The 23,290-nt window shown below is 34.8% G+C and overlaps 1 protein-coding gene across 1 annotated transcript; it reads left to right on the forward strand.

Moving 5' to 3' along the window:
• The first annotated feature begins 12,243 nt into the window (after window positions 1-12,243).
• On the forward strand, window positions 12,244-17,727 carry LOC145690304 (uncharacterized). Its single transcript, XM_081765080.1, has 2 exons — window positions 12,244-12,425; window positions 13,715-17,727. The coding sequence occupies exon 2, from the start codon at window positions 13,720-13,722 to the stop codon at window positions 17,611-17,613; it is 3,894 nt and encodes a 1,297-aa protein (XP_081621206.1). The 5' UTR covers window positions 12,244-12,425; window positions 13,715-13,719; the 3' UTR covers window positions 17,614-17,727.
• The last annotated feature ends 5,563 nt before the right edge of the window (window positions 17,728-23,290 follow it).

Genomic DNA, 23,290 nt, shown 5'->3' on the forward strand with positions numbered 1-23,290 from the left:
AATTAATTAATAATAATAATAAACATTATTCAAGTAAGAATAAACTTCCTCTAAGCAATAATCGTGTGATTCTCTTTGCTGTCTTTAGCAGACTTTATTATTATTGTGTTAAAATTTCACACGTGGGAGTAGGGGCGGCAACTATCTTTTGGCCTATAGGAGGCAAAACATTAAATAGACCAGACATTTTTATTTTTGAGTTCTAGGCGGGAAGCCTAGGGAAAAAAAAAGACCTTTATATAGATCAAGAAAAAGGTTGAAGGTGATATAAAACATGGTCTTTGAGAGACTGGAGATTATATTCCAAAATTAATTGCTATACTAAGAATAAAAACCTTAAAAAGTTTTCTATCTCTGGATATGAGCTTTCGTGTTCCTTAACTTACACAGAATGTAGCTGAAGATCTACGTCACTCACAATTTATCCATTATGGGACGGATGATTACTTTTACAGACCTGCCTTATATCTTATGGCTGGTCCATTAAGTGCACGAACTTTTTATTCAGAACATCTTCCGGCTCGGTCTCCTATTGCATCATCCACAACTCAGAATCCTCCAGAAATGGATTATGGGTTAAGTTAATCAAACTCGACAGCCCTAACTTCCAAATTATCAGGTTGGCTTTAGGGCTTGGTTTTGTACCAGTTATACCTACTGGTCGATGGGACTCCCTTACCGAGTAAGAGTCTAGTCTACCATTATAAGCAGTGTTGATACTCGAGCCTTATAAGGCAAGCTCATTTCCCCTCTTTAAGTTCTTAAGTTATACAGCTTAGCTTAGTTTGGTTAATTAAGGGTCTTCGCTAAACCCATCGCCACGTTTTAAAATTTTTTTATTACATAACTTAATGGCAATAGAGAGCATAAAAAAATGTAGAAAGTAAGGCAGGAAGTATCTACAAAATGCTATTATATGGATTAATAGTTGTTTTCAAAGAGAGATTGAGCCTCGAATTTATTTCCGAATCCGTAGTACATGGGATTTAAAGGTTGAGCGTTTCCAGGCATTAGTATTGCCCACGAGACGTGAAATAAAGTTTCCTTATCTCGACTCGTTTTTTTTTTCGAACTATCGTCTCGTCTCGATTCTCGAAGAATTCTCTTTCGTCTTAGGTCGACTTTGAGCAATTCTAGGGATAGAGCCTGTTCATTAAAAAAATAAAATCGCAATTCCGATAGAGCCACGGACCTCCTTTTCAGGCTTCTCGTCAACCTTAGACTCAGATTCATAACTTTAAGACAATAGCCACGAGTAGTAGACCATTTCGGACAAAAAAAAAAAAAAAAAAAAAAAAAAAAACACTCAAAGCTTTTCTCGTCTCATCTGGTGTCCCTTTGTAAAATTATGTACAAAATTTTGACCTAATTTTCTTTTTTAATTCCATCTAGAAGTTGTAAGAATTCTTCCGTGTCACATGAAGTCCACAAAAGTTGTGATATAACAACATTTAAACCACATTTACTATTGTAGTACACTGTGTAATGAGTTGTGTATCTTTGAAACGTTGATAAATGCTTTTCATTACAACCACTAAGTTTTTATACTATGAATCATGTAACACTAAACATAATTTGTGTTCTAAGACTTTGGTGAACTAGTGCTGCCCACGAGATTCGAGAAATCTCTCATCTCGTCTGGAATTTTAAAATGTATTTCTCGTCTCGAGGGCAACAGTACCCGCCATACGCATAAGTAAGGTCGTACATAGTTGCCTAAGCGTAATAAAGGATTCAAAAACAACAGTGGCCCCGCGGAGCGTAGTCACTAACGCTCTCGCCTTCAGTGCGAGCGGTCCCGGGTTCGATTCCCGGTGGGAACACTCGGTCGAAAAAGTGTAAAACTTTTTCATGCTAGCCACCCTGAATGAGGTTTTCTTCATTCACACCAGTCAAATACCGGGTGGTACCTGACTTACAGGTCCCAGATCGCTTCCCTTTTCTCGGATAGTGTGCTCGTCGAGGGACGTCATCCCTCGAAACGTGACGGTCTAACATGGCCATAGATGCCGAAAGCTCAGGAATCTAAATCCTCAAGAACAGCTTTCTCCAATTACTTGCGTGACACTTTGAGAAATTTGTGCTTTCGTGATTCATTATTTGGAAAACACATTCAACAAATGACGTGTTTTGGTTTCACACATTCTCAAGCTCCGCTCTAAAGAACACCAGTTATAAATACTTTCTGTAGCTGCAAAACACATTAATTATACAGAAAGACTAAAACTAATTCATTCTCCATCAATATCTAAACTAAAACTAATTCACTCTCCATCAATATCTAAGAGATAGCAGATAATGTTTTTGAGAAAGTTTATGAAAGAGAACACTAAATCCGAAAAGATGGTAATAGTTAGAAAGGGTGTTATGTGGCAATCAGTGAGATACAATGAACCAATGGAAAGACAGAAGAAGAGAAGGAAAGGTCAAAACTAAAGTACAAGAAGCTCTTGCTTACCTTCAAATTATCACATCTATAGAATTTATCTTCATGCATGCATAGTGGACAACAGCTAAAAGAGATCTATGATTTTAGTAAGTGCAGACGTAACTGTTCGTAGAGCTTGTAAATCATATTGTAGGAAGATTGAATTATAACAACAAATTTTGAAATAATTTTTTGAAATTTTAATAGTATTCCAGATTTGTATCTACGAAAATGACGATGATTCCAACAATTAAGATAAATGTATCGTTCTTTCTCTTTATAATATTGTTGACTGCATAGACACTGAAACACATGAAACAATGTAAATGAACTAACTAAAATTTTCGTTGTGAATTCTAAAACAAATCTTTATTTGAAAAAACTTAGATGTCTCTGTCCCTGACATGTTTACTTTGTTCTTCAAAATCTAGTCTTATTTTAAAACTCGAGGAATAATCAGTAGTCTCTTACAATAATAGAAATGGATGGTGATTTAACTTGATAAATATGTACAAACTCTGGAGACAATGTTTAGATTATCTTTTATAAGCAAAATCAAGTTCGTAGCTGAAATATTTCAATTCATGGACAAACGATTCTCAAATGCAGAGTATTGGAACATTCAAATATTTGTACATTTGTTTGTTTAACTTCAGTTGCTAAAGAACTATGTTTGGCAAAATAAATTTCGTTTAATATCTGATTATAGAACTGGTAGATTAGACCTCACATTATAATAGCGAAGCAGTTGGCTCCCGTTGTAGTCTTTAGTGTTTATTCTATGGAATCATGGCCTTACCGACTATAGTTATTTCTGGTGTTTTAAGTAGTTCTATGTTCACTGCCTACAAATTGGTTGCTGATTCTGATGACCAAATAATAAGGCAAGAAAAATTAAAATGTCAAGTTATGGAACTGAAGGAGACATTTCCTGACCAACCAGAAGAAATGTGGGTTAAAGTCTTTGAAGTAGTGAAGCCTGCTTTGGATAAGACATCGGGATGTCCACCTGTATTACTTTTCATGACTAATTTAGAAACAGAAGCGATTATGGACGAAGTGGTGACGTCGTTAGAAGTCATTTGTAAAAAATATTGGATTCTTGAAGAAGGAACAGAGATTGTTCCAAATCCTCTTAGTTACTCTACAAAAGCAAGTTTCGACTTTATGAAGATCATGAAGGAGAGATTACAAAATGAGAAAGTTGTAGTTTTGAAAGATTTTCAGAACATAAAACCTAACGATGTCATATCTTTCTTAAGTTTAACTAATGAAGTACTTGCTCCCATACAGGAAGGTATCATTCTTTTATCTGTTTGTTGTCCTATAAACTGTTCATGTTGTCGTGATTTTAGCTGCTCAGCTTTTTGTTCTATATCTAAATATTTCAAAAATACTTTAACAGGTGCAGTCAACGAACCTGAGCTAACCATGTTTATTGAGAAAATAACACAAGCAGCATTTTTACTGATGCCAGTAGATTATTTGACAAGTGACAGTAGCAAAATTTCAATTTCAAATTGAAAAATTGTTGTAACAATGATTGTTCTTAACCATTAGGTACTCTACTTTCTCTTTACTACTATATGTAGCAGAAAAAAACTTTAAATAAATAATATTTGCAAAAGATTACCTTCTTGTAGTAAGATAGTTGTAAGTGAAAATGCAATTAACAACACTCTGCACACATTTTTCAAATCCAAAGCAGAATTTGTGTCTATTGAAGGCATGCTCAACTTAGGAATAAGGCCTGTTTTACACTATAAATCCTAGGAAATATCTGAGGATTTATCTGAAGAAAAATGTTACGACATATCTGGTAGGAAATCCCATAATGTAACTGCACTGCACATCCTACTAATATTGATACCAGGCGCTCTAGAGACATAAATTACACACCTCTAAAAAGCATAAAAATCAGAAGATAAATTAGCAAAACGCCTCATCAGTCTCTAGACGACTCTTCATTTTGTAGAGTACTTTTGCTCTTTCGCCCACATACGGCTGGCGGGGAGAAAACAAATTTGTTTCCACTTTCTCTCACCTGATGTCACTTAAATCGAAATCTTACAAATTTTCGTTCCGAAATAGAGCGTGCTCTAAACACGAAAACTCTCATAGGATAGTTTAGAACTGTGCTATTCAACCTTTTTTTTATCGCGTATCCCTACATACAGTTCGCCATCCAATTGTGTACCGCTGAAGCTCTTTAAAACAAATTAAATCTAAAAACTTATTAAATGAACTTATTAAACTTAATAGACATGTTCTGTTGATTAAAAAGGGGGACAAATAAAGACCCAACAAAAGGACAATCAGTGTGTCAATCAAAAGACTATTTACAGGGGGATAAACAGTACATCTGGAAAAAAAATTAACATGGGAAATTTCAAAATTTTCTTCAACTATGATCATTTAATAAATATTGGAAATGTGCTTATTTTAGGATTACGTACCCCCAGAAAGATGTTCACGTACCCCAGGTTGAATAGCACTGGTTTAGAACATAGGAAATGACGTGCGATCTGATGCCATACACGTTGAGATCTTGAAGGAACAATCGTAAGAGATTTCCTAGGATCTATCCTATAGTGTATAGCTGGCCTTATTTTCAAGGTCCCAACATGCCACTTAGCGTTTAATAATAATAATAATAATAATAATAATAATAATAATAATAATAATAATAATAATAATAATAAACAGTACTCAATATTTTCCTTACACAACTCACTCATTATTAAGGTATTGTCTTCTGGGAGTGTTAAGAAAACAAAAAGAAGCTTTGCGGATAATTTCTGGTATAAGCAACACACACATACTGCAAACAATGATTCAAAAAATACGAATCCTGAACGTTCCATGATAGTACATTCTAGAAATACAGTAAAAATGAAATTGTTACTACCAATACGTTACCGGCGCACTTTAGTACACAAAAGCCCACGAAATATGGAAATCAATATTTATAATTACCTTTCTTGAGATTTTGGGAGTGAAAATAAAATTGTATGGTTCAAGAAAAGGGTCAGAAACTTTGTATGACAGTGTTAAAGAATTTTGGGACGTTTTTTTTTTTTTTCATGTACGGTAAACTACATCCTGGGAATTGGGTGGCACGGCACCGCAAATTGACCGAAAAGATATAAAAATTAACACGAAAAATCTTTTGAACAATCTTTATTTACAATAGGAGGCCTACGCATACAGATGACTTTATAAAGAGCAATTTTCTGTATTTTGAAATGGAATTACTCTGTATGCTAATGTAGAAGAAAGTTATAAATTTTAGTAAGTTTTTTCGTGCTATCAACTAGGCGAAAATACTGACTTCCAACGTTTTGAATGCAGATATTGCCTTCATCTTCAGAGATTGTTATAAATTTTGTAGTATTTTTTATATGAGTTAGAGAAGCTGATTGGGAAAATCTTTGGCGTTAGTATTTTTCGAGCGATCGTTAGTTGGCAGCATTTCAGAAAAATTAAATGAAATCTTTGAGTTTTACGTCGCACAGTTATGCCGGTTAGGGTAGGAGACGGTGATAATGAATGAAATGGTGAAAGTAGGAGGAAACGGGAGAATCCCGAGAAAACCCATACACACGGTGTTTGTCCACCACAAAGTTCACTTGGCGCGAGCTGGGATCGAACCAGGAACCCCATGCACCAGAGGTGAAAGCTTTACCACTGAGCCACCGAGGTGTAGCAAGCACTAAATGCGATGGCAGTATTTCAGTCGGTCAACTGGTTAGGTTATGTTTGCAGAGTTCGCCAATAGATAATACGAGTAATTTATCAGCATATCTTCTGCGTAGTTTTCCCATAAAGAAGACAAGGTACGTTGAGTGAAGTCGGCAAGTTATTAAAATAATGTATTTAAGATGAATAATAATGTATGGTAAAAAAATTTGACGACTATATCGCTGTTAAAATGGAACAGTTTTGACTAAATAGGCATTTAAGACAGTTATGACAAATGAATTGTTGATATGCTAAAGTTTGTTGAATATATTTAGTTTATGTTTTATATGTCAGTTAAGGAGTTACCGTTAAGTAAAAAATTAACTTGTGTGAAAATTGAAGTTTGGTTTGTGAATGTTCACCTACTATTCGCACTTAGATTTGAAGAAGTAAATTGGTTTGATGAAGTGGGAGTAAACGTTAATTTAAGTGGGAAAGCAGAAGATTTGAAATTTGTGTTACCTCAAACTCATCAACCCTTTCATTCTTTCTAATTTCTTTTGAGAGTCGAAACGGAGTTGATGACAAGCACACGTCCATAGTTCATGTGCATGGCTTGTACATGATTTAAAAGAAATAAAATTCTAATATGTTACATTCACATTTTTAGTAATAAATGTGTATATTTATTAAATTTATAATATATGGTGACTATATGGAAATTTTCTGCAAGTAGCTTCTTGCAACATTTATTGGAGGTTGTTAAACAACACTTGCCAAAAAAAAAAAAAAAAAAGTCTTTTGTAAATTTGAAGTTAATGAACGCTTTGGCCTTCAGCCAGTTTGGTTGTAAGGAAACCATATTTCCAGAAAGAAAAAAATTAAAAATAAATTATTTAGTGTATTTTCAGAACATTATGGAAGTTCATATACAAGTACATTGAAGTTGTTTGCGTACGTTGACATTTGCGTAATAAATGTTATTCGTTGTTACATCCAAGGATGTTATAAAATAGAGGATATGCCTACACAACAAAATCGTGAAGCCATACGTCACAGCTTCGCCGTACCTACTCTGCCCACTCCGCGCCACTAAGATCGCAATGTTTCGAGCCAACTATCATGGCGGAAGCGAGAGTAGCTAATCAGACGATGCTCGGTTGTTTTTTGGCTTCCTTGAGTTAATATGGTGAAGACACGTTTGGGCAGATCCTCTATTTTATAACATCCTTGGTTACATCTTGGTTTATATTGAACGCAAAATTAAAAAAAAAATGAAAGCAATAAGCTGTGAATTACCATTTCACTCTAGTATGTTTTGAGTTGTTCTAAAGAGGATAAATTAGACATTTTGTTGATAATTCTCTTTTCATTTGTTGTTTGGTTGGCCTTCTCGTCTCTAGAACTAAGAAATTTCGGTGGGTGTGTTTGTGTACTGTTGCAACTTACAAGTTTGTCAATTTACTTTTTTTTTTTAAAAAAAAAAGCAAAAGAAAAGTCAGCGGTTTTCTTCGTGTTGTTAAAATACCTCCTCTTTATTAGTGATTGAAGTTTTTGTTTAAAGGACAGTGTGTTATAAAGTTTATTAAACATTTTCTTTTAATACCGCAATTTATCTTCACGAAAAAGGAAGGAAAAGGAAAGGAAGACAACCGGATAATATACCTGCTGATAACAGAGTATTTACTGTATCAGCTATAATCTTTTACGTTTAATTTCGCATACATTATTTAAGATATGCAATTTAATATACCGGCATACAATATATTTATATCTATCAATCAATTTATCTATCTACTTTGGGGGCACGATGACTCAGTGTTAGAGCTCTTATCTCTGGTGCGTGGACCCCCGTCCAAGTAAGTTTGTGGTGGACATCGTGTCCGTTGGTTTTCTTGGGATACCCTTGAATTTTCTCACATTTTCATTCCACCAATTATTTTACCGTCATTTATTGGCCTTAATCATTCGTCTCCCTTAGCCTAACAGGTATCATTATGAGACGTTAAACTGAAATATTTCATTTCACGAGGAGCGTACTATAATGATTTACACTTATTTTTTTCAGACACATTCATACAGATTACACAGCAACTGATGTCACCTTCTCAATATAATCTCCCCTTACCTTTATGCACTTTTGCCAGTGGTATGCAAAAGTTCCCTGCACACATCCACTCGACATTGCTTTGCTCTATACACAAGAGTTTTGGAACCCATCTTGCATTGACCTTTCCACGTGTAAATAGTTGTGCACGATGAGCATCAAGATGTTTCTGTCTAGTCCTGTGACAGCCTTCATTTTAGAGAATGTGATGCATTTGTTCTCTTGAATAGTCCTATCTCTATCACGGCGATGGTGGCTGGTGTTGCCACTACCACTTTCGTTCTAGAATTATTCCACTTTTTAATCGAGGTGCTACTCACTTTCCAACATTCTACCCAGTTGTGTACTGTTTTCGGCGACAATCCATATTCTGCATACGATGCCACAAATAATCTAAGTATTTCAGCAGTAGAAACGCCCTCTTTCAACAGGAGCCACGACCTCCAGCGCTGTCCTCCATAAACAACACATATAAAGTTTAGGAGGTGACACAAATGCTTCCTTTCGGAGTTACAGGCTGCCAAAAACATGAAAAAATGATCTTTAAAAGTCCATAGCTCCAATACTATGGGACCTACCGTAGTCGGGTCAAGACTTTGCTTAGGAACCAATATGTGTGCTACCCCAAAATACATGTTTCAGAATTCTGCGATACTCACGCAACAATTTTTATAGATGGAGTTTGGCTATGGGCATATAATTTGAAGTACTCACCAACTACCTCTATAAACATTGTTGCAGATGTACAGGTGGATTCTCAAATATGGATATCTGGATATGGCACATACTATAAATAGTTTTGACTTGGTTAGATAGCATTTATGTTTTTTAATGGACACCAAGCACAAGTTGGTTTGTATTTTTAAGTCGGTTCATGTTTTATGTAATGTAGTATTATGGCATATTATGTAGCCATTAATATAACTTCTCCCTTAAGGAACACTTTCTAAGGCAGTGGTTTGAAGCCAACGATTTTCATCACATATAAGTTTGCCGCCATGTCATCAATTTGAACGAAGTTATTTGAGCATCCGCCAAAAAATAACATTCTCTAGTACACATTAGGGTATTATTATAAGTAAAATAATTGATGTAAAAGAATTTTATGAAGTAGGGCCCACATTTCCTATCTGCAAGGCTCCGAAATCAGTGAGGATTCCGTTGTTTCCTTCTTTGTTTGGAATGCCAATGTCAACGTAACAGGAATTATTTAGGTTTACATTTCTTAGATTTGTATACATATTCAGGATTGCTAACCGTTGTTATGGCACCCAACTGATTGTAAAATCGTTTCGGTCGAAACAAGAAGCACGTAACTGTTAGTCAATCTTGTTATTCTGCTCTTATTAAGTAAATATTAATTTATGAATGAGATATTAAATGCTTAAATATATTTTAATGATACTGCGAATAAATGAAAAATTGTTGTATGATTAACGTTGTAATCTGCGTAGCTTCTTTTCTTCAAATAAATAGGATCTCTTTTTGTTAAGCGTGTAGTTTTATTGAAATTTGAAGAAACAAAATACAAGTTCCACAACAAAATGAAGTATTATAAAAATATTATAAACTTTTTTTTTTTTTTTTTTAAATTAAGTCTAAACATAGTTTTATTCCAGATACAGACAAATAAAAGGAACAACACTTTTAACAACCCTTCTCGGAATGTTCCGAACCTTGTATTGTAAGTAATATATAAAACTGTTGTAAGAGCAAAGGTCAAATTATCATGTGAGTTTGGATCAACACGTGGAGACTTATCATAAAGACTTTGAAATTGGACTTGATGATCCAGCTTCTTACTGCGTGATGTAGACGCGCGTAAATTATAACATTTTCTTAAGAAAGAGAACTTTACAAAAAATGAATATTATGAAAGTACATAATAGTATCATCACAGATGTGTGATCCTTCTGTGGCCTTATATCCTGTTTCTTGGTTGGCACATTATCAACATCTTAAAGAATAAAGATTCGTCTTACACAATATTAACATTGATTTCAGAAATAGTATAAGTAACTATGAAATACACTAACTTATAATGAACCTAGAACCTTTATATACAATATATACAGCGACATTCCAGGTAAGTTCTAAAAACAGGGGAAGTGCATGAAAGGTGATAAAAAAAATAAGAAAAAGAAAAAATAACAGTGAACTAAATGTTCATACAACAAAATTGCTTCTTTATATTATTTATTGGAAAAGTGGAGATTGGTACCGTAACTCATATTGTTTTTCGTGCGCTGTTATCTTTTAGGAACGAAGATATTCATTTATTACTAGAACTAATGTTATATGAACTTCTGTGTCTGTCTGCATTATCCTGCTGTTACCTGAGAAACATTATCTGGTGAAACGAAATAAATAAATCTACCCCAGAAATGCTTCTGTTTTTTTTTCTTGTTAGCTATTAATTAACTACTGATAATTCCTTATATACCAATACGCGCGTTTCTCTTCCGTATGGTTTTCCGCAAAATTTTACTTCGGTTATTGTAGCACACTCAATCAGCACACAGGTTCCCAGGAATACCAACAAGATTTAGGAGTGTTGGTAGAACTGTATCCCAATTTTAATGTTTTGTATAGTATGGACAGTATCAAAGATGAGAATTCTGCTGGCTGTGCCTTCGTGTGATACAGTTGTGTCGTGGCTCAGAATTTAGTCTGTATGACCTGTGTGCAAAATTCACTGCTGAACTAACAGCAGTTAAGAAACTTTTGTCCTCGACCACGTACTTCAGGTTTTGCTTATCTGCACTGACTCACAAAGCGTTATTATACCTAGCAGAACGTCATTACTAAACACGCCATTGTGAAAAACATTCTTGAGAGATGCTATCAGCCACAGAAACAGGATTGTGTTATTGTTTTCTGTTTAGTGGTGGGAAATTTCAGCATTCGGGGACACGAGTGACCTGAAATAGCAGTCAAAAACGCTGCATTTACAGGTGCCATACTAGAGTCAATCTGGTGTGCTTTGATCTGTTACTATTTTCTACAACGAATGTGTTGTCACTGGGAAGCGACATATAGAAACCTATTTTGGACAATGATTTACTTCGTCACATTCTAATCGTCGCGGATGAACGGATTTACATATTTAAATTTATTGTGTGATGTCAATCGTCCCATTGAATATTTGGCATATTGTTGTAGAATCTCTTGAATACGCACATTTCAGAGAAGGTTTAGGACAGACTAATATTTGTAGTCAAGTGTTGGAGGATAACTGTTTTCGGTAATCGTATTCGTGCTTTGTACCCACCATTGAAATAGTTCACGTTCCTTGAGGCTATTTGTATTGTATTTAAATGGACTTGTTTTATTGATATTGCTATTTTTAGTTATTTTTCTTGCTTTATGCTTTCTATATTGTTATTTAAACATTATAAATACTTCTGCTTTAATTTTCTACATTCTTCTGTTTTGTTCCGTTATTTCATGTAACTCGTTTTAAAATTTAAGTAGTCTAATTTTTGAAGTATTGTTTTAATTTATGGAGTTATTTTTAAGTAACATGTCTTAGCAAATTTCCTCCAACCTGACGTACCCATTATATATGCACAATCAAAGTAATCTATAATTTCTTTATATACATTATTATATTACTTTGTTACTTAACTGATCACGAAATGATTCTATAACTTTTTTATAAGTCTTATTTTTGCCGTATTTTATATTTAAAATTTTTCTTTTTCTTATGAGATGTATGTATCTGTCCGACCATTGGCTATTGATGGTGAACAAGAACACTGACGTTCCCATTAAATACCTAAACCAATCTATCAACTAATAACACTTATCCGTGCCTTTTGCCACAATAATATGAATGTTTTGCCATACTAATGGTAACCTTCAGCTTGGAAACCTTTCTTTTCATCCTTCCACTGCAGAATTTAGGGACTCGGGTTAAAATCGTGTATACTAAATAGTCTGCAACAGATCTATAACAATGATGTGATACATAGCAACATCTTCAGCAATAATTTGTAATCAATTGAGTTAAAACTCAATTGTTGTGATAAAATTCAGCATATAATGACAGAAGATTTTTGTATTATTTTTTTTAATTTTCAAATTTTACAGCTTAAACGAAACAACTGATATACCTGGGTAGGTATGACTGCCCATACCTACCTAGGGCAATCCCAGATAATACAGGTGACAATTTTTGAATGGCCTATTCAACTTGAAAACTCAAAGGTAAGTAAACATAAGATTATGTAGTTTCTCGTGAATATTTAATATTATTTTATGTCAGTTTCGATTTAAAATGGTGTAAAAGTCAACTACTGAATTTTGTCAAAGTGCATTCAATGCCTGAAAAGAACGTTGGATGAAATGCGCCACACTAAATGGAGGCTTAGGATTAAAATATGTTCACCTAAAATTTCATTATCACATTGCAATTAATATATATTATAATCATCTGTTCAAAACTTATTGAACGTATAAGCAATGTTAAATAATTTTCAGAAGAAAATGGACAACTTTAAGCCTAGGCTTCTTATTTTCAAATCATTAATAGTTAGATCATTATTGCACCCAGGTCCACAATCCTAAATCTATAAGACTGTCATAGGATTCATGACAAGATTATAGGTCTTACCAAGGCTGCAATAGACTTAGTAGTTCCCTGGTTCCTATCTTACTTTAGATCTACCATTAATACAAAACACATAATTAGCCATCAAATTACTATATTTCAAGGCTGTAACAACTAAGCACAACTTGCAAAAACGTTTAGTTTTGCAAACAACAGATGCAGTTTACTTACTTCAAGATAACTTAAAGAAAATACATGAAAAATACACTACTTCAGAGAAATACAAGTACTCACATTATCTGCAAACAACGTGAACTCTGTTGAATGAACAAATGAAGGATGTACGAGTTGTTAGGATTAGGAATGGGAGGGGAAGTAAATACGCACACATCCTGCATTTTTATATTTAGGTTCAACTCAGAGTGGTTTGTAATTCAAGGCTATCCGAACTCGGAGTATAAAATAATTTTCTTGTGACAAAGCTATCTACAAAGAAAACGCCTAAGATAAAGTCTGTTACGGTAAAATGAAAGGAAATTAAACTCACCGTGGTTGCTTACTGGAGTGTACGCTCGCTACTCTCTCTATACCTATTGAAAAATGAAGTTACCCCAGCTTAGGAACTCCAGAGGATCATTGTTACAGCACCACAATATTGTCAGTTTAACCTATTCTGTGTCGAAGCAATCGAAAACGGATTAGTTTTGACCCACTTGCCTTAGATAATAATTTACATTACTTTTCATTCGTTTCTTAGCATACGCATAGGTCTTCTCCCTTACGTTTTATATATTCAACCTTTTCAAAACAAAACGATTGGTATGTATAGTTACAACATCTTCATTATTTTATTAATCATCAAATTTGATAAATCTACCATTCATTAATTATAATTAAACTTTGTGAAAGGATATTTTCATTAATAAAATACTAATTTGATTTACAGAGAAAATGCAGAGCCTACTAGTCCATATTTTGACCTTGATGATTATAGCATCTTCGATATCTGCGGTCATTCGTTTATCACCGAATGACAAACAGACAAGACTAAAAGAAGAAATGAGGAGATTGAGAAAATCATTTCCAACACAACATGTCAGAAGTTGGGGCACTCTGGCTGAGGCCTTGTGGCCAATTTTGAACGAAACTTCTTTGCATCCAGCTGTAGTTCTACTTCTTGCACCTAAACTCTGTGAGGAAACATCAAAGTGTTTAGCCAAAACAATAGCTGAATTTAGCAGAAAACTCTTAAAACCAACAGAATATGACTATAAACCCATACAAGGGAGTTTATATAGTGCTACACGAACAGCACCAATGTTTTTCAGCCGTGTCATATCAGATCTGGATAAGAAAAATATTGTCATTATAGAAAACATTGATAAAGTTAGTCAAAGTGCGTCCTTTATGCTCTTAACACTGTCGGATCCTGGCCTTGCTCCTATTAAGAGAAGTCTCCTCATAGGAACAATATCCATGAAGAATGATTCAGTGGTGGGAGTTAAAAATGTTCGGGAAACAGCAAAGGATCTGCTTCGGGAAGCATGGGGATGTCAAGTGAAGGAAGAACTACTGGGCAAAATACTTGACGTGATCACAATGTACTCTATTTATATATTTCCTGAGAAGCCATTGCCTTCAGAGAGTATCTATGGAGTCAATATAGCATCCGTTGAAACAAAAAGAAGTGAAGCAGAAAAAGGAGATAAACGTGACGTGTACGAATATATTAATTGGAATTCGAAAATTAATCAAACACGCTCAGATCAACATAACACATCTCTGGGTAAAAATGTTACTGTCAAAGGAAATATCCTGAAGAATAAACCACACAGAAATACTTTCATTCACGAAATTATTTATGCGAAATTAACGAAGCAAGGCAAAAATATGTCAAATTCAGGATGTATTTTCATTCCTAGCCAGGAAAATGATGAAGAAATATTAAATCCGGATTCTGCAAATAAAGCCAGAGTACCTACGTTACAAATCGTGGATTATCTCCGTGAAACAACAACAACAGCAGCAGAAGAAGAAGATACAAAAGAAGCAGATAATTATGGTGGTAGGAATGTTGACTCTATCTTGTACAATAAACACTCAATGTTCATTGATGATCAGAAATCGCTTCAAGGAACTAATCCTATCGTGACAACTAAAAGAAGAAATGATATAGCATCTGTTGTTTGCAAAAACGTTCCCTCTTGGTTGAAGAAGAATAAGACAGAGTTGCAAGTACTAAAAGTCGACAATGTACATACGACTGAGGGAGATAAATTGATAAAATATACTGATAATAATTTGGAGAAAGATACGTCAAATTATTTCTTTATGGAACATAAGATACAACATATCAAAAACATAGCTAATAAAACAATAGGAACAGAGCCATTGCCTTCTCAAAGTACCTATGGAGTCAATATAACATCCGTTGAAACAGAAATAGCAGATAAACTTAAAATGTACAAAGATATTCATTGTAATTCGAAAGCTGGTCAGACGCAGTCAGATCGACATAGCATGTCTCTCGGTAAAAATGCTACAGTTAAAGGAAACATCCTGAAGAATAAACCAAACACAAATACTTTCCCTGATGAAAATATTTATGCGAAATTAACGAAGCAAGGCAAAATTAGGTCTGATTTAGGATTTCTTTCCATTCCTAGCCATGAAGATGACGATGAAGAAATATCATTAAAACCGGATTCTGCAAACAAAGCCAGAGTACCTACGTTACAAATCGCGGACTTTCTCCGTGAAACAACAACAACAGCAGCAGAAGAAGAAGACGATACAAAAGAAACAGATGATTATGATTATAGTAATGTTGAGTCTAAGAAACGCTCAACCTTGATTGATGATGAGAAATCGCTTAAAGGAACTAATCTTATCGTGTCAACTAAAAGAAGAAATGGAATAGTTGTTGGTTGCCAAAACGCTTGGTTGAAGAAGAATAAGACGGAAATGCAAGTGCTAAATGACGACAATGTACATACAACTGAGGGAGATGAATTGATAAGACACACTGATAATACTTTGGAGAAAGATATGTCAGATTATTTCTTTATGGAAGATAAGGTACAGCATATCAATAATACAGCTAATGGAACGATAGGAATGGAGCCACAAAAGCAGAACAACGTATCGTTTCCACAAAGTAAAGAAAATTCAGCCCCTGAATACGAATCTCCGAAAACTTCAGTGTTTATACGAAATAAGCCAGAATTTTCTTCGACTCGTAAACGAACATTCTATGAAATGATTGACGATTTTATAACATTAAGAAGGAACACTGAAAGAAAGAAGGCTGCAGTTGATGAGCTCTCTGACGCCGGTACATTTAATATTAATCAAGGTATTGTTGAAAACCAAATACATGATAAAGTTTCAAAACAAGAAACAAACACTGAATTTAGTAACAAAGAACAATCGAGTTGGTTTGAAAGCGTCTTTCAAATTCCACGATGTTCATGGTTTAGATTCAGTGAGTCAAAAAATAGAAAGAAAAAGATAAATCCGAAAATTGAAACAAGTAATTTAACTGTCGCCACAAAAAATGATTATAAAAATTCTTGTGGTTCAAAAAATGCTTCTGAGAAAGTATCTGAATTGTCTGAATCAGAGACTCCTAGAGCTGTAGACGATGACAAATCAAATGTAAATGATGTCGGTAAGTCACGAGAACATCAAAGTAAAATATCTAAAGATGAATTAAGCAATGATATCACATTTCATCTCAATGAGGACCATCATAAGTTAAAGACCGAAAATAAAATCCCCATTTTTTGTATACCTGAACGTGATAAGAAGCCAAAGGAAAGTTGCACAATAAACCATTTTCAGTTAGCTAGAAATGAATCAACTGAAAAGAAAATCCCCGAAGATAAGATAAAGTCGCCGAAATTTCCAGAGGACCAAGAATATATTGTTAATAGTAAGTCAAAAAGAAATGATATTGTATTGTTGTCACAGATATCAGAAGAGTTGGATAATAGTACTGTACAGTCAAGAAAACCTTCGTTGAGAAAGCAGTTAAGTATGGACTTGCAAAAGAATGGAGGAAATATGACTCTTAAGAAAAGCAGACATTTACCGAAGAAAAAACATTTTGGAGGTGTACCTAAACGTAAAGTAGGAAATAATGAATTATTTATGGGATATGTTACAGCATTCTTTAACAGCCAGATTGCAGATCAATCAATAGGAGGAAAGATGTCTTCATCTGCAAATAGAATGTATGGAAAAACATACAAAAAACTAGCAAAGATAATTGGTAAAAGATTACCTTCTGCACACGGAGACGGAAACAAGAACACGATAAAGGATATTGCTCAACTGCATAACAACACAAGAAATGCAACTCTTTCTTCAGTGTTGGGACGAGCCTTGTCTAGGAGACCAATAAAATCATATAAGAAACCAAAAATTAAGCCCTGGCCAACAACAGAGAAAGAAAACATCAAACATCAGAATTCAGATTCAAGCCACATCATTAGTGATTCCAGCATTGTTGAAGAGTATGCTGCAAAACTAATTAAGTCTAGAAGAAAACGAAAGCCTTTTCAAGTTAAGATTCCGAAAAATAATATCCAGGGTATGCTTTCTGCTTATCAGAACAACGAAATTCCTATAGATTTAATCAATCAGTGTCCAATTAAAGGAAAACTAATAACTGAAAATCAAGATATAGGTTTATTAAAATCAAGAGTTATTAGTGAACATGTTCCAGTTTCCTCATTGACTCAAAGAGGAAAATTTCGTAAACTATCACAAGGCCAACAAAACTGGATTTCGTGGATTAATATAGGAAGAAAATCTCGAAAATTCTCCGGCAAACATGATTAAATAAACTGTGTTCTTTTATGTATATATGTGTAAAGAAATCATGTCAAGAACTGAATATGTTAGTTCATATTTATGTTCGTATGTTAATAACTACAATAAAGATAAGTGTGAATAGGTCCTTAAAATGATTTCGGTTTTTATTTACTTAACAATCTGCTTCAACGAACGATCATTAATGTACGTAGTGATTCATGAAAAGTTGTTTCACTTATTTTTCAGACAAAAATCCTATTTATGAGAAGCTGTTACACTTCCTTGTTGTTCCTCATCGTATAATTTCATTGGACCATAAACTTTCTTTTTAATAGACATCACATGAAAAAATAGAATAATAAAGTGAAAGATCTAACAATTCTTCACTTCTGGAAGATACATATGTTAGAAAAATTTTATCCTCTACATCTCTAGAATTCAACTTTGATCACAGAAAATCATAAAATTTACAGTGTATCAGTTTCATACGCGTAACACAATGTTTTTCCAAAGTTTTACCACTTTTCTATATTTACATAGTTCCGTCACATATTCAAGGTATCAAATAAAGGGATTTACATTGTTTGAATGTTAATAACAGAGAAGGTATTAAAGATAACAGAGAAGGTATTAAAAATAACAGAAGGTATTAAAGATAACCTAATCAAATTGTTATTATTTGGCGCTCTCAGGACTACTGTGCGAAGACATTCACTTGTTTTATTTTCTTTTCCATTCATTTGTTTGTTTTCTTTTATTTTCAGTTTAGTTGCCCTTGCGATACCTGGGAGCATTTCTTTGAGCAACAAAAGTGGTCTTAAAAGTGCTTCTGGAATTGTGAATACATGAAAGAAGTGCAGAAACGATGGCCTTAGAATTTGAAATTGCGCCACCGTCACATATAACAATTAACTTACGAAATCACGCAACAAGTTTAAGAAGGAAGTGAGTGTGATCTGAAGAAGGGACTCTGTGGCACAAAGACATTAGTAACGAACGAGAGAGGGGTGGAAGCAGTGTACCAAACTTTCACAAGACCCCTTCAGAAGTTCATACGACAAGCTTCGCGTGAATAATGTGTAAACAAATCAAGTGTTCACCGGATTCTAAAACAATTAAAGAGGAAATACTACATTCCCAGGTTGCTTGACGCAATCAACGAGGACAACCCGGGTAGACGCCTTCAATTTTGTGAATGGATTTGCGATAATGAACTATAGACTGCTTTCATTGTTTGTTCTAATGAGGCGACTTTTAAATTGAATGGACTCATAATTGCCTTAATTGTGTACACTGAATAAGAGATAATCCCCATATTATGAAAGAACGAGTCGTTCATCTTCTTGGTTCATCAGTGTGGTGTGGTATGTGTGTGAGAGGACTTTTTTCGGGCCACTCTTTTTCTAAAGGAACAATAATATGCATAAGGTACATTAAAATGTTGCAGGAAAAAATATACCAGCTGTTCATCAGCTTTATCGTGATAAAGATTGTTTTTTCTTCCTTTTTTTTTTATCAAGACGGCTAACCGTTAGACTCACATTACTATGGAGACGTGCGGCAATTTCTAGATGAAACATTTGTTCAGAGGTGGATAGGCCGACGAGAAAGTATCGAGTATCCACCCAAATCTTCCGATCTAACGCCGTTAGACTTCTTTCTGTGGGGAACTCTGAAAAACACTGTCTTTGTTAACAGAATGTTTTAGAGAATTTTACAGGATGTTACCCGAAGAGAGATGCGTTGATAAATATTACAATCAGTTATGTCTGCTGTCTTGTGAATTGGAACAACGATTAATTTTTTCCACTCTTGTGGCAATTCCTCCTTGTTCCATATACGGAGAACGAGTTTGTGTTTAATAATTATTCCCCTCCAGCTAAAATTAACTCAGCCGGAATATCGTCTACATCCAAAGATTTGTCTTTCTTTAATTAAATAAATAATAAAGAATATTAAATAAATAAGTACAATGCCAGAAATAAACATTTTAATTCAAATCAACGAAAGTAATAATCTTAAATGATAAAATCCAAATGGCATCTTACGGTCTAGTAATAAGCTATTACTTAGATAATAGTGAAAATATTAAGTGAATTGCACTTAAAACTACTTCATACATGAAACCATTTTAACATTAATATTTTAAAAAATCCCCGTTTAATGGCACTCTAGTCCTTCTAGCTTTATATAAACTATTTTCTATAATTTTTCACATATAATACAAGACAACTGGAAATTACACAGTTCCGCGTTAGAAACGAAAGTGACATCAACAACAGGTGTAATTTCAGAACAGATTTTCCAAACTTAAAGGTTTTGTAGCCACCACGTTTGCTTCGAACGAAGTAGAGTGTACTTTGAGACTACTTTGTTCAATTATATGAATTAAATTAGATGACTATTTTTCAAATCTAGAAAGATATAGATTAGTATTAAATACATGCAGGGAGTTTTTAGAGTAATTTAGATTCAGATCATATTTTCAGTGTTAAATAATTAACCTTACTTTACTGTACATACTGCATCTATCTGGTAAGACAAATTCTACAAGCAATTTTTCTCTTGTTTCATCATCTTTCATCTTGAGCTCCTCCGTGGCTAAGCGGTTAGCGTACGCGCCTTTGGCGCGGGAGACCCGGGTTCGATTCCCGGCGGGAGCTCATGTGGTTCGGATTCCACGTTAATCAGTAGGTCCACGTCTCACATAGCCTCGCTGCTGAAAGGAACGCTAAACTGGAATTCACCTCACCTGATCATCACCTCACCTCATCGTTTTTCTTGCCTAAAATAGTCCTTTGAATAAGAAAATATGATTAGCATTTTCGCTGACTTGATTTTTGAATTAAGAATATTATTTACATCGTACACGATCGATGCGTACTTATTTTGTAAACTCATTGGACCTTATGGAGAATCGTTTCGACGTATAATTAGCGTCATACTAAAGGCCTGGCTACTGCAGGAAACATATGTTAGTTGAGCTCTTTAGTATAGCACTAATTACGCGTCAGAACGTTCTGCATAATGCCCATTAGATCTTGACCAAACGTGGCATGTTCATGGACCTTAACAAATGTAGTATGCATATGAAATATTCTAAGTGTAGACTTCTTTTTTGAGTTATTGAACATTAAAGTTGGCGTTCGGGGAAGAATTGACGAAATTTTCGCTATAATACGATAGATGAAAATCTTCTAATCTTATCCAAATTTATCATAATGGTAGACGTTAAACTGCTTAGTACAGGCCCGTAGCCAGCCCAAAAATTTAGGAGGGGGGGCGGTAGAAGTTAGGGGGGCCCGACCCAATCATATTATACTTCATCACCATATTATAGTTCATTTGCAAGCCTACCGTGAAATTTTATGGGAGCCAGCCAAAGTTTAGGGGGGCCGGCCCCCCTTGCCCCCCTATGGATACGGCCTGGCTTAGTACACAAGTGATTTTTTTTAAAATTATTGACACACACTCAATTATTCAGTTAGGATACCGGTATATAACTTCTCCGATGTACGGGGACGCCAAAGAAGGTGTATTCATGCGAACTTTCATCCCGTGTGAAGATTGTGCTAAGGAATGAATTTTCAAGTGGGAAATATAAGGATAGATCAAGAAGTGAATTTTGTAAATAGAAGCATTGGTCCTTCACCACTTAACCTATACGTAATTTTTATCTCCTGTTGTTGGAGGTAAGGCACTACGGTTTATTAACGTAACACCCTGCTGCGCCATCGTGTAATGATCAAATTTCTCTACTAAGCCGGAACAACTCATCAACATCGATTCTTAATCAGCTGTTTCAACATCCAGGACAAATCATGGTCAGATAAACTATCAATCGTCATTGAGGAACTCATCTGAAAACACCGATACATTACCACAAGACAAATCAAGGACCATACACGTATGATGAAGGCTCTGTGTTAACGATAATCCGACGATTGGTATACAGAAACATTTATGCTAGACGACTGTTGACAAGGGAGATTGTGCAAGTCGGAAAGAAAAAAAATGAAATGAAATGAAATCTTTAAGTTTTACGTCCCACGGTTATGCCGGTTAGGCTAAAGGAGACGGTGATGATGAATAATGAATGAAATGGTGGAATGAAGAATGTGGGAGGAAACGGGAGAACCCCGCACACGGTGTTTGTCCACCACAAAGTTCACTTGGCGGGGGCTGGGATCGAACCCGGGACCCCAAGTACCAGAGGTGAACGGTCTGCCACTGAGCCACCGCGGCCCCGCAAGTCGGAAAGAACTGTGTGATGATCTTCTGCGAAGTTTCTTTGTAAATTGTTCAGAATTCTTTCATGGTCATCCAGAAATGAAACCTGAGTGTTTTATTTCTATCTCGAAAGTAAAAGATGATCGATAGAATGAAGGTAGTCAGGATTTTTTAGCGGTAGAAAAAGCGACTTGTAAGATCACACAATAAGTTAATGATGACATTCTTTTGTGATCATAGGAACTTTCATGGCTTTCTCAAACGTGGTATGAATATTGCCACGATATTGTTCATGCTTGGACAACCTGCAGCGTATCTTACAAACAAATAGGCTACAGTTCCATGCAAGAGACATCATGATGTATCACGACAAACCAAATTTGCATTCAGCACACATTAGAGTTCAGAAAATTGAGCAAATAGAATGATGGACAGTGGCACCACAAATCTCATACAGTCCCAAACTATTCTACATGTTTAGACAACTAATGACTCATCTGAATGGGAAAAATTTCGAGATGATAATGAGCTCATTGTGTAAAAGAGTGTAATGACTAATGCCTGGAGCATTATGAGATTAACAATCCACTAGATTTTCCCACGACGCTTACACTCAAAATTTCCCTTTAAACAAGTATTGAAAACCAGCATATTTAGTGAGAAAATAACTGAATTGGCAACACTGATAACGAACCTAAGCACCAAGTTTTTGTCCAGCACTGGTGTAGCCAGAAGAGATGATAGGCAACTTGATCTAATATATTATACTTAAAATCTTATATTTTTTAAAATATAAAATTTAACTATTTTTGTCCGCTATTCAAATCGAGACTGTTGGTTTGCAGGCCGGTAGCCAGCCCAAAAATGTAGGGAGCCCGGCTGAAGTTAGGTAGGGGGCCATCCAACCATACCATAGTTTATCACTATATTATAGTTCATTTGCAAGCCTACCATGAAAATTTTAGGGGGCCAGTAAAAATTTAGGGGGTAGCGGCTCACCCTAGACCCCCTAGTTACGGACCTGTTGGTTTGGCATACTTTTAGATAACTGTAGATTTTTAGTCTTTTGCGATATATTTGGAAACGGCTCCAACAATTTTTTAAAACTAATATATGAGCAGCTGTGCAAAAGAGATACAACTTTTTATATTTCATTCGAGCGTTGCCAGATACTTCAACACCTACTTGTTCATATTGCTATCAGCTCGTCCTTAATTAAACTAAATATTGGTAGATGTAAAGAAAGTCACCTCATATTTCCTCTCTCGCCATCTATCTATCTTCTTTAAACTTACTTCTCTTTCTACATGTTTACAAACAATATTCAATTGCAAGAACTATGTTACTGAGACTTTAACAAGGCACGCTTTTAGAAGAATTGTGTCTTTCTTACAGTGCTCAGGGTTATATTTAAGATGCGTAAGGTTAAAACGTCCAACAACTGTGCCCTTCTGCTAAACGAGGCGGATGATTA

This window comes from Thermobia domestica, chromosome 7 (assembly GCF_964235325.1).
Source record: "Thermobia domestica chromosome 7, izTheDome1.hap1.1, whole genome shotgun sequence".
In the NCBI taxonomy this organism is placed as follows: domain Eukaryota; kingdom Metazoa; phylum Arthropoda; class Insecta; order Zygentoma; family Lepismatidae; genus Thermobia; species Thermobia domestica.